Genomic DNA, 12,762 nt, shown 5'->3' with positions numbered 1-12,762 from the left:
TGTTCTTAGTAGCCATAATCCAAGGTTGATTTTGGCAGATGGCTTCAGAAAATAAACTTTATGGTATAGAATTTTATTACATCTATCTCTGTGTGTATGTGTATCTCGGGTCTTCTTCTGTGACTCTCCATAGTATTGTTTAAGATGGTCTCTCTAGAGCTAGAACTTGCTGATTTAGCTAGACTGACTGGCCTGCCAGCCCCAGGGATTCCCCTGCCTTTTTCCCCCCATGCGAGGATTCAACTGCTGGGCACGTTGCTTCCTTCTTCAGTGCTGGGGATCCAACCTAAGTCCTAGATTGCAACAAGTACTTTACTGACTGAGCTGTCTCCCCAGTCCCATATTATGTATCTTTATTCTGTCTCCAGTGACCTGTCTACAACCTGAACTGAATTGATGAATCATTACTCATCTTACAGAAACTTACCTCTATAGGAAGGAGTGGTGAAGGGGGTGTATTCATTCAGATATCTTTTCCTTCTCTGCATTCTTGAACTATCCCTACATCTCAGGGTGGCTCACAGTGAGCTCCTACTAATGAAAACCACTGTGTTGGGTAATGGCTTATTAAGTATGACATTCAGCAGTGAGTGTGATAGCTATTAAATGAAAGCAGATGTATCTTAACAGAAATGCAGCTGTTAGTGGCTGTTTTCATGAGGAAATGTATGACTGATTTCTGTGTTTTATTTTCCTACTTTTCTTTCATTAGGCTGCAGAAATGGCCCAGCGTTTGAGCGGGATTAATCGGTGGTGCATCAGTGGCACTCCAGTGCAGAGAGGATTGGAGGGTAATACACTTTCCACAGTCCCAGACTTCAAGAGCTTACTTGTTTGGGGGGCAAATACAGCAATGCTTAATTTTTGTCAAAATCATGATTTATTTAAGTATATATGTACTTAAAGTTTGCACCTAATAGTTTAAAACATTTATCTTTGTAAATGGAATTGGTATCTTCAGATATATGAGGACAAGTACATAGTGAGCATTCCCATTGCTTTACATTGGCCAAATATTGTACCCCTCCCACAGAAGAAGGTTTAGAACCTGAGAAGAAAGGAAAGCATGAGAGGGAAAATCAAACTTCCTAGTAAGGGATGCTGAGGAGAATGACAGCCAGTTGAGGTTTGTAGTGCTGTGAAGTGACTAGGAGAGGAAAGGAGCCTCTGTAATAGAGGGACCAGGCAGTTGAAGGTGATGTGGCAGGCAACAGGAGCCCTCAAAAGAGTGTCAGTCAGTATGGCAGAAGTACAGAGAAACCAGGTGCATGCTGGGACTGAACAAAAGGGACCTTTTAGACCATAGTACAGTATTTTTGTTACTCTCTTAGGAAAAATGGGAGCTGTCAGAAGAATTTAGACAGAATGATTTATGCTTATCTTGTAGATTAATTTATATTTCAAAAGATGACTCATTGTAACATGGAAATGATTTAGCAGAGAACAGAGTCTATACTAGGATATCAGTTGATTGGCTCCAAGTATTGATGGAGGCAGACGATGTGAGCATTATGGATCTGGACTAGGCTTATCTTAGAAAAACAGAAAGTGCATGAGGAAAGTTAACAAGATGTGTTGTGTTGACACATTTCTAACCCATACATTTCTCTGTAAATTATACTAGAGGAAAAACATCTTTGGGTAAGAAGATTGTAGGCAGATATAATTTGAGGTTTTTAAAACCTCAGTGAATAGCTTGAACTGTTTGGGAGGCACCCAGGCTGTGGGACCAGGACCTGTCCTTAGTGCATGAGCTGGCTGTTTGGAACCTGGGGCTTATACAGGGACACTTTGCTCAGCCTGGAAAGAGGGGACAGGACCTGCCTGTACTGAATCTACCAGGTTGAATTGAATCCCCAGGGGAGTTTTGGCCCTGAAGGAGATGCAATGGAGGGGAGGGGCAGAGGGAGAGGGGAGGCAGGAGTGGGGAGGACAGGGGAACCCATGGTTGATGTGTAAAATTAAAACACAAATATAATAAATAAAAAAGGAGGAAAAAAAACCTCAGTGAAGTAGAACATAAACAGTTGGACTGATATGATCTGAACTATAAATCTGTGATTTCTACAGATAAGCATATATTACTAATGCCCATGGGCTATCAGAGTCACTTAATTCAGCTACATAGCAGGGCCCTGTCTAAAAAGTAAGTAATTTCAACCTAAAATGTCAGTCATCTTTAAAGGATGTTCTAGGTAGTTGTGGGTTTTACATTTTTATTAGTTCCTTTTAGTCTTATAACCATGTGTCTTGATCATATTCGAATACCTGCCTCCCTGAATTCTTCCCCAGTTCACTCACCAGACCAGTTTGTGATGCCCAAATATTTTGGGATGTGTGGTCTTCCACTAGAGAGTGGCTGACTTACCAAGAGCTGTACTCTTAAAGAAAACTCTGTCCCTTTCCCAGCGCCTAACAGTTGCCAATAGCTCCAGGGCTTAGGGTGGAACTTCCCTCTCCATGTTGGGAACTTCATCTGGCTTGGAATCATGGAATTTTAAAAATAATTCTTACTCCTTTTGAAGAGACCATATACTGGTTTTTTTTTTTTTTCAATTAATGATACATAAAAGCATAAAATTATACTCAGAGCTGAAGAAATGGCTCAGTGGTTAAAAGTAGTGATTCATTAAAAAAGTTTTGTGTCTAATTTCATTATTGTCTTAGGCTAGTTCCCTAGAAATTTAATTAGTAGATCATTAGGAATGTTAGGTCAGAGCATATTCTCTGCATTGCATGAGATTACATCATACTTTTTCTTCATATTTTTCTCAAAGTCTTCCTTTGAAACATGTATCTTAGCAAATCTACTAAAGAAGTTTTCACTGCCAGGCTTTTGGGTTAAGTGCAAGCATTGTGTGGTAGTTGTTATATTTTAAGTATCTCAGGAATTAGAGCAAAGCCTAGAGCACAGTAGATTCTCAGAAGTGTAAATTGATCTGGAACTAAATGTTCAGATTCAAGAGGCTACAAGATGCATTCTACTTTCTGACGAGTTCTGTGTGTGCTTTGTGGGTCTGTGGGTGATCTTACCCTGAAGAGCAATAAAGAAATCCACAATTGTCCCTGTTGTCCTGTGGCTTTCCCTTTGCAGATCTTTTTGGGCTGGTGGTCTTTCTTGGGATTGAACCTTACTGTGTCAAACACTGGTGGATTCGACTTCTCTATCGCCCATACTGCAAGAAGAATCCTCAGCATCTCTACAGCTTTATTGCCAAGATACTGTGGAGGTCTGCAAAGAAAGATGTCATTGACCAAGTCAGTGTGCCAACCTTTTACTGACTAAGGGTATTACAAGGAAACAAAGCTGGGATGAAAAGTTAAAATTTCGGGTTAAATTGTTCTGTTTCCAACTTCCCATTACAGATCCAGATTCCACCTCAGACTGAGGAAATGCACTGGCTCCACTTTTCCCCTGTGGAGAGACATTTCTATCACCGCCAGCATGAGGTGTGCTGCCAGGATGCCGTGGTAAAGCTGAGGAAGATCTCCGACTGGGCCCTGAAACTGAGCAGCTTGGACAGAAGGACTGTCACCTCCATCCTGTATCCTCTGCTTCGGCTCAGACAGGCCTGCTGCCATCCACAGGCTGTTCGTGGGGAGTTCTTGCCACTCCAGAAGAGGTTTTACCCTCAGTTTCCTTCCCTATGGGGTCTATCTTTCAGTAGTATTTAAGCGCTTTCAACTCCAGTTTTATTCAGGGACTTCGGGCTAGGTATCAGGGTTCTTGTTTTTTTTGGGTTTTTTGGTTGTTTGTTTCATGCTTTTCTCTGTATGGAGCCTCGTTTGTGAAAGAGTCATAACACAAGGTTTTTTCATGTTTTTGAACATTTCTTTTAAAATTTGAATAATTATAACAGGTTTCTGTGCTTGCATTTTTGGATCCCCCAAGCCTGTGTGTACACTTTTCAAGACAGGGTTTCTCTCTGCAGCCCTGGCTGGCCTAGAACTCACTCTGTAGACCAGGCTGGCCTGGAACTCAGGGATTTTCCCATCTCTGCCTCCTAAGAACTTAGATTAAAGGCATGTACCACCACACCTGGCTAAAGGTTTTGTTCTTAATATACTTCTAGTTTCCCACATGAGGGAGCAGCTAGATTACCACTAAGTATTTTCTTCATAATTGTGCTAGCTATGTCCTTTGATATGTCTTACTGTTCCAGAATTCTTTTTGCAGATTGGACTGCACCTCAAAAACTGATCTGTTCTTAGTTCCTGATATTATAATAAACTCCTTAGCTGTCAAAGAGCTATAAAAAGGATTATATTTGGGGTTTACCTTTGAGTGGATTATAGGCAGCTAGAAATAGCAAAGATGATAAATTCATACAATATAAGCTGAACTGATAAGTTTTAAGAATTACAGATTGCTGTGGAAACAGTTTCTATTTAAATAGCAGTTTATGACATCCTACTAATGGAAATGACATTTGACCATTGTAGCATCTCTTACTTTTTATTTTTTAAACTGAAAATTAAATTTACAGTAAAGCGTAAGTTTAATTAATTTGTAGTGGTGGGATTGATTCAGACCCAGTCTTACATTGTAATCCCTGTACTATTTCAAATGGATTGTATTGTAGTTCGTACTTAGGGGAGATTTTTCTAGTTCCTTTGTCTTTTGAATGAAGTGTGAAAACTTAAAAGAAGGCAGACCAGGTACAATACTCGCTGGGTTAGTAACAAGCAACAGCAGCAACTGTAAAACTGAAGGTGAAGGGGCTGGAAGTAGTTCAGCAGTTCACAGTTCTTGCGACTCCTCCAAAGGACTGAATGTGGTTCTTATTACCCATGTCAGGCAGCTCCCAACAGCCTGAACTCCAGTTTCAGGTGGCCCTCCTGGCCTCAGTGGGCACGCATACACACACACACACACACACACACACACACACACACACACACACACACTCAGAAGTCAAAAAAATTTAGTGAACACTGCTGAAGATTGGTGCAAACACTGTAAGAGTCCTGCAGCCTTCTTCACCAAGCACAGTGTGACTTTCCTGCTGTGATAGTGGTTGGAGGTTTCATTCTGGTTTTGAAAGATGTCTCTTCTTTCAGCACCATGACAATGGAAGAGCTGCTCACGTCTTTGCAGAAGAAATGTGGAACGGAATGTGAAGAGGCCCATCGGCAACTAGTTTGTGCCCTCAACGGCTTAGCAGGCATCCATATCATTAAAGGTAGAAGGTGATTACTTTGTTATATCTGATCCTTACAGTTCTTTTTAAGGAAGTTAATTACAGAGTGACGTTCTCACACACTATTGATATGAGTTAAATAGGTTGGATTACACAGAGAATCCTTACACAGAACGTGGCAAGAACAGTCAGTGTACATGGACCTTAAGCAAACACTTCAGAAGCTTTAGAGATTAGAAAATTTTAGGAAATGACAATATGAAAAAAGATTTTATCATAAAATATTTATTTCAGTCTTTTATAGTGAAAAATCAACCAGAACATTTAGAAATAGAAAAGTGATTAAATTTTAACACCTTTCTGGAAGTATTGTTCAATGATTTTTTTTTTAAATAATGGTACTATAAGTTCATTTTTTTTTCATATCGTGGTATATGCCAGGATGATGTAGAAAGGAAGATACAAAATAAAATCTCAGATCTTGCATATACAACCAAAACAACTGTTTCCAAATAAATACAACAAAAAATTGATACACCTGTTATGAGGGTAGACAGATCTGTAATTGTAGGAAGTGTCAGTACCCCCTCAGTTATAGAACAAGCAGATAACACTGTCAGCACTTAGCCACTAGAACAGACTTGACCAAAGTGACCTAGTAGGCACATACTGAACACTGTAGCCAGCCACAGAGGAATGTATATATACTCTGTTCAGGTACACATCTAGGGTATAAAGCAAGTCAGTAAACATAAAAATTCAAGTCTTCCACAGTGGAATTGAATTTGCTATCAAGGGCTGGTGAGGGGCCTCAGTGGGTAAAGGTACCTACTGCCAAGTTCGATGACCTGAGTTCAATTCCTGGGACCCACATTTTGAAAGAAAATAATCCATAAGTTGTTCTCTACCTCCAAGTGTGCACTGTGGCATGTATCCCCTCCTGACTCATAAATACATAATTAAAAAATACATATCAATAAAAAATGACTAGAAATACTTAAGATATTTTGGGGGGGGAGTAACACTAAGTATAAAGGAGATTCAAAAAGGAAGCTGGGAAGTGGTTTTGAGAACAAAATACCAAGTTGTATGAGGTGCAGCACGTCAATAATTACAGGGAAATTTAAGGCACAAAATATTCAAAAATGTATTTATAGTTGTTCTATTACATTAATCACTTTTATACATTAAACCTAACCATAGAAATATGTGCCTAAGAAAAAACTGTATACACAGGGCTCAGTACTGTACACTATCAAGCATTCACTGGGGGTGTCTTGGTATATAGCCCCTGCTGATGAGGGGAGATCTGCTTCATGGTGTTAGAAGAAGGTAGGGAACCATCTCCTGATAAATAGCATTGCCTTCAGTCCTCCACAGTAACCCTCTTCTGCACCATCAAGTACCATGTTGGTTACTAGTATACTAATGGTCTATATTGGTGCACGGTCATGAGGAGATTTTACAGCTGGTAACAACTTAAAACATCACTTAAAAGGGGGCTTGAGTGGTAGCTAGGTGAAGCTCCTTGCCTTGCAAGCATGAAGATCTGAGTTTGATTCTCTAGAACACGTGTTTAAAAGAACCATTCTGGCGCACTCTTGTAATCCAGCACTGGAGAGACAGACAGGGCATCCAGCCTAGCCATGAAGAGACCTTGTCTCCAAAAGCAAAGTAGACTGTACCTGAGCAGGAGCCACTCCATGTTGTCTTTGGCCTCCACACACATGTACATACACCAAAAGAAATAATTTATTTAGAGAAATAAGAACTTTGTGGAGAGTACAAAATAGTGTTCTGAGCCTTGAATTAGGTTGCTTTTTCTGTTCTTTGACATTGCAGAATCTTGCTAGGAAGTGTCTCTTCCTTTCGCAGACAAGCTGGGTAGAAGTAGGTTCACTCAGAACATCTCTGTCCCAGTCTGTTAGATCACAGTATAGAGTAACCCTTGCTTGCCTCCCCAAGAAAGTGTCATTCTTGTATGAGGCAGAGAAACACTGAAAAACTTGGGAACCAGATCTTCCTTGTATTACAGGTTATAGTATGAAATTAAACCAGATTCTTAGTAATATGACCTTGTTTACAATGTAAATTTTATTGACAATAATTAATAATAGGGCAAAAAATTTAGGTTATGTCTGATAAATTTTTCCAAATATGGCACCCAGCTTTGAGAAAAATCCTTATTTTGGAATATTGCTAGGCTTTTTTTGCTAATATTATTTATGAATTTATATTTCATCTATTTTTGAGTATCATAGGATCATTTTGCTAATCATGTCCTGGCTGAGTAGTCCAGGAATCAGTCTAAACTCTAAAATACCTGGGCCTTACAGTCCATAAAGATAATACTAAATAGACAAACACTATAGTGAACTTTGTTTTATACCAGCTTGAACGGAATTAAGCAAAAATTGGGAAAATATATATCATCTAATAGCAGTTTTTTACAGTGCCAACTTAATTGAATAGAGTAATTGTGATTAGAGTTAGTAGATTACTTGACATAAGTAAAAAATATGAATGCTTGACCTTGAAAATGTATGAATAATGAATGTAATTTTTAAAATACTTTGGGGTCATTGAAATCTAGCATCCTAGCTGAGAAATGGTCATCCTCCAACCCATAAAATAGGTTGCTGTATAATTAATTCAGCAGGCCTTGAATGTGACTCTGTGGCCTTGGCTTAGCTCAAACTTTGTATTCCTCTTTCCTCAGTCTCCTGAAGCAAGTTGGGGTTACAGCTAGAAATGATCTTTTTTCTGCTGCTGCTGCTGCTGCTGCTGCTGCTGCTGCTGCTTCTTCTTCTGCTGCTGCTTCTTCTTCTTCTTCTTCTTCTTCTTCTTCTTCTTCTTCTTCTTCTTCTTCTTCTTCTTTTCCTTTTTTAGAGACAGGGTTTCTCTGTGTAGCAGCCCTGGCTAATAGCTGTCCTAGAACTCACTTTGTAGACCAGCCTGGCCTGGAACTCACAGAGATCCACCTGCCTCTGCCTCCTGAGTGCTGGGATTAATGGCATTCAGCATCACACCTAGTTCAAAATGATCTTTTTCTAAATACATTTTATACTATACATAACAGTTCCTTTTCTATACACTATTTTATTCACATAATTGCTTGGTGGTTAGGGTATTGCCCATTTTGCTTAAGGAAACAAATATGAGTTTAATTGCTTTCTCAAGATCATGCTAATGCCTGACATAGTGCACATGCCTGTTATCCTACCTAGCACTTGGGAGTCAAAAGCAAGATATTTGAGACAGCCTAGTTTACATGGTGTTTTCTAACTCTGCGTTACAGACATGTATCAACCCCCCTGGCTCTCTTCATTTTATGTTGTTATAACAAATTTAGATGATGAGATTTCCCTCTTTGAACTTTTATCCTGTGTCCCTCTCTGATTGGTTCCTTTCCCTGCCCTGATGTTAGGATTGGGGTAAAACATCTCATCCGTTCATTCTCAAGCAGCCTTGCTTTGGCAGAGTGAATGTCTATAGGCTCCTATATAAGAGTCCAGTGCTGCTACCAGACAAGCTGCACACCTACTCTTTGCAGGTGGTTTTCACTGCATCCCTATTATAGTTTCTTGTCTGTAAGCAGAATTACAGTAGCTAATGCTGGTTAGACTCTGATTATATAGAGATCAGTCAGTAATGATTGAACTTTTAAAAGAAATCTACACTTTCAAATTCTAGAAATACTTGATATTATGGAACTGTGTGATATGTAATAAATACTTTCAGATCCTTGGTGACTGTGGTATTAACCACATGGTATTATGAATTTAAACAGCATGCTTCCTACACATAGATACTCTGGAAAAAATGAGCTTGGGATCATTCAATCCAGTACAGTAACTTGGAAATATTTTTGCCATCAAGTGGCTGAGAATGTGTTTTCCAAGTTTGGCTTTGTCTTAAATTTGTATGTAGAACTTGTTGAATATACATATTTTGTGTTTTCCTCAGATATGTATTTCTAATAAACATGAACCAGGTACTATAATGAATAATTTTTAATCAGCTGCTTAGATTATGGTCTAAGTCACAATACTTCCATATATGGGAACTTTTTAGATGATTGTCCCTTATAAATGGTAGTATAGATACTAATTGTGTCCATATACCAATTGAGTGGCATTTCAATCTCAGCACTAGGAAGGCTGAAGCAGGAAAATTGGGAGTTCAAAGTCAATGAGGCTATAAAGGGAGATCCTATTTCAAAAAGAAAAAACTTAAAGAATTCGCTGCATAAAGAAAATTGAATATTACTCCTCATTATATCAGGTGGTCTTGTTTTTATGAAAATAATCTCCCTTATACTGAATAGAAATTAGCTGAGTCCTCAGTATTATGAAAGTGTGTGTTTTAGACTGCTTTATATTATGTGTATGTGTATGTATATGGGCGTGTGTTTATGCATACATACATATACATGGACATATATATGAGTTTAAAAAGGGGGAAAGGAGGGAGAACAAAAAATCAAATTTACAGAAGTGTGCATATCTATATAGGAAATTTATTGTGGTTACAAATATAACCCTAAAAATAAAACTACTTTAAGGTTGTTTTTATTTTTGGGAAAGAGTAACATGCTTTCTTGGCAAAGAAACAGCAGCATCTTTACACTGCTTTTGTATTCTTTTCTGGCATTTAATTTGTAATTTACAGGTTTTGAGATTTTCCTCAGGCAACAGATAAAGCAGACGCTGTTATTTAAGCCACTGACCTTGGCTCTTCTCACCTTTGCTTCGGCGTCTTCACCCTGCTGCAATAAGCCAGAGAGGACCGTGCAGGCTGTGTGAGGCATCCACTCAGCCCTGCTTCTGTAGCACACAGGCAGCTGTGGACAGCACAGGAGTGAGCAGAGCTGGGCTCCAGTGAGACTGTGGTCATTGTAGCTTTCATGTCATGAAGCACTGTCTTGAAGTTCTTTCCACTGGTCAGATGTAGAATTGGGCTCGGCATGGAGCTCAGTGGCAGTTCGTTCACTTGCTTGGCATACACAGAGCCTGACTTTGATACCAGCACCACAGAAAATAAAAATACAAAGCCATTCTTCACTGAGAAATTATAGAAAAATGCAGGTCAGACTTAAGCCAGTCCATTGTCTGTCAGGCTGTGCTTCAGTAGATGCTTTCTGAAGTGCTTCCTGTGAGGAAGCTGCTAATTGTAAACAGAGGAAACAGCATAAGCACAAACTGGTGGTAATGTGTGTGACCAGAAGTGGAAGGATTGCTAAGATTTCTTTGGCTTCTGCACATTTTCTCTTGTTTTGTCCTTGAGATGGGTTTTATTCTAGTCCAGGTGGCCTCAAGCTTGCTGTGAGGTGTAGTACAGCTTTCTGTGAGGTGTAGTAGAGCTTTCTGTGAGGTGTAGTACAGCTTGCTGTGAGGTGTAGTACAGCTTGCTGTGAGGTGTAGTACAGCTTTCTGTGAGGTGTAGTAGAGCTTTCTGTGAGGTGTAGTACAGCTTGCTGTGAGGTGTAGTACAGCTTGCTGTGAGGTGTAGTACAGCTTGCTGTGAGGTGTAGTACAGCTTGCTGTGTGGTACAGACTGCCCTCAAAGGCCCCATCCTCTTCCCTCATAGTGCTAACATTACAGACAGCTCTTGGTTTTTGAAGTGTTGTTGTTTTTTTAATTAGTTTTCTCATTTTTGATATTATTACATAATTATATCATTTCCCCCTCCCTTTAAACCCACCCATGTATATTCTGTCTAGCTTACTTTCAAAATCATGGCCTCATTGTTGTTACATGCATATATATGTTTATATACAAATATATTCTTAAATATAAATAGTCAGTGTATAATTACTTGTATGTAATACATGGTTTCAGGGCTGACCATCTGGTACTGGGTAACCAGCTGGTGTGTTCTTCCCTGAGGAGGACTGTCTCCCATTCTCACCATTATACTTAGTTGCCTGTAGTAACCAGCTGGTGTGTTCTTCCCTGGGGAGGACTGTCTCCCATTCTCACCATTATACTTAGTTGCCTGTAGTTCTTTGTGTAGGGATGAAGCCCCCTAGTCTTTCCTCCCCCTGTCTAATTTGGTATGTGTGTTTTATTATTCCTGTTCAGCTCATGTTTTTAATTGAAAATTATTTATGCTTTATACTAGGAATGAGTAATATATATCAAGAAAAGTTTGTTTTTTTTTCTGAGAATTAGGTAGATTGGTCAGAATGTTATGAATACTTGTTTATCACTACTGATGTCCCAAGTTTGTCTTTAATTTTAAACTATAATGAATGCTAATTGGCAACCTTTACCCTTAATAAGAGGAATTATTATTTTTTATACTTAATCATTTTGCAGTATAATTTTAAGGCATTATATTTTTTTTTCCTTTATTATTATGTGTTTTAATTTTATACATCAGCCATGGGTTCCCGTGTCCTCCCCCCTCCCGCCTCCACCCCTACCTTCCCCCCAGCCCCTCCCCTCTATTCCCATCTCCTCCAGGGCCAAGACTCCCCTGGGGATTCATTTTAACCTGGTGGATTCAGTACAGGCAGGTCCAGTCCCCTCCTTCCAGGCTGAGCAAAGTGTCCCTGTGTAAGCCCAAGGTTCCAAACAGCCAGCTCATGCACTAAGGACAGGTCCTGGTCCCACAGACTAGGTGCCTCCCAAACAGATCAAGCTATTCAATTGTCTCACTTATCCAGAGGGCCTGATCCAGCTGGGGGCTCCACATCCTTTGGTTCATAATTCATGTGCTTCCATTTGTTTGGCTATTTGTCCCTGTGCTTTTTGCAATCTTGGATTCAACAATTCACGCTCTCGCAGTCCCTCCTCTTTCTCGACAGTTGGACACCTGGAGCTCCACCTGTGGCCTGGCTGAGGATCTCTGCATCCACTGTTAGGGTGTTTAGTCATCTGATAACCAGACTAGGTCAGATCAGGCTTTCTCTCGACCATTGCCAGCAGTCTACAGAGGATATATCATTGTGGATTTCTGGGGACATTATAAATATATTTTATTTTAAATATATCTCAATACAATTTGAAACAATAAAATACCCTGTGGAGTAAAGAAATGATAATCACCTTTTTAAAAAAAGCTAGAATAATCCTAATTCAAGGTCAGATTCTTTAACTTTCAGAAAAATGAGTTACAGGCTTGGGATGTTAGCTTGGTAGTAGGGCAGTTGTCCAGCATGTACAAAACCCCAAGTTCATCCACAACACTGCAAAATCAATAATAGTAGCCATAATAAGAGTTAGAATTGTTCTTTTTCTGGTACAGCTTTTTAGATTAAAGGTAAATGGATAACGCTGAGAGTGGTGTGATTTGTGTCCTTTCAATGTATTTGAATTTCTCAGGCGAGTATGCCTTGGCAGCAGAGCTATACAGAGAAGTACTACGCTCCTCTGAGGAGCACAAAGGAAAACTCAAAACGGATTCACTTCAAGTAAGTACAGCCTGAAAAGTGTCAAGTATGCATTCAAATTATTTCAAATAATGACTTCTTAAAATGTTAAAATAAAGGGTATCAGTGAACAAAGTCATAATAACTAGAGATAAAACCTGGGATTCTTTCTTTTTAATATGCCCCTGGAATGATTTGTGTACATGATAAAATTTGAGAATCACCTTTGTTCTTTCTATGCAGGC

The 12,762-nt window shown here is 39.3% G+C and overlaps 1 protein-coding gene across 2 annotated transcripts in view; it reads left to right on the top strand.

Moving 5' to 3' along the window:
• Shprh (SNF2 histone linker PHD RING helicase) overlaps nucleotides 1-12,762 on the top strand; it is a 70,381-nt gene that overhangs the window by 21,136 nt on the left and 36,483 nt on the right. For both annotated transcript variants that reach the window (XM_036168669.1, XM_036168668.1), the window contains exons 11-15: nucleotides 713-791; nucleotides 3,095-3,258; nucleotides 3,367-3,623; nucleotides 5,062-5,183; nucleotides 12,471-12,559. In XM_036168669.1, coding sequence (XP_036024562.1) covers nucleotides 713-791; nucleotides 3,095-3,258; nucleotides 3,367-3,623; nucleotides 5,062-5,183; nucleotides 12,471-12,559 — 711 coding nt within the window. The remainder of the gene's footprint in view (nucleotides 1-712; nucleotides 792-3,094; nucleotides 3,259-3,366; nucleotides 3,624-5,061; nucleotides 5,184-12,470; nucleotides 12,560-12,762) is intronic.

The sequence above is a fragment of the Onychomys torridus genome, chromosome 19 (genome assembly GCF_903995425.1).
Source record: "Onychomys torridus chromosome 19, mOncTor1.1, whole genome shotgun sequence".
NCBI lineage: Eukaryota > Metazoa > Chordata > Mammalia > Rodentia > Cricetidae > Onychomys > Onychomys torridus.
Note: the sequence above shows the minus strand (reverse complement) of the source record. Positions and strands in the feature narration are given on the sequence as shown.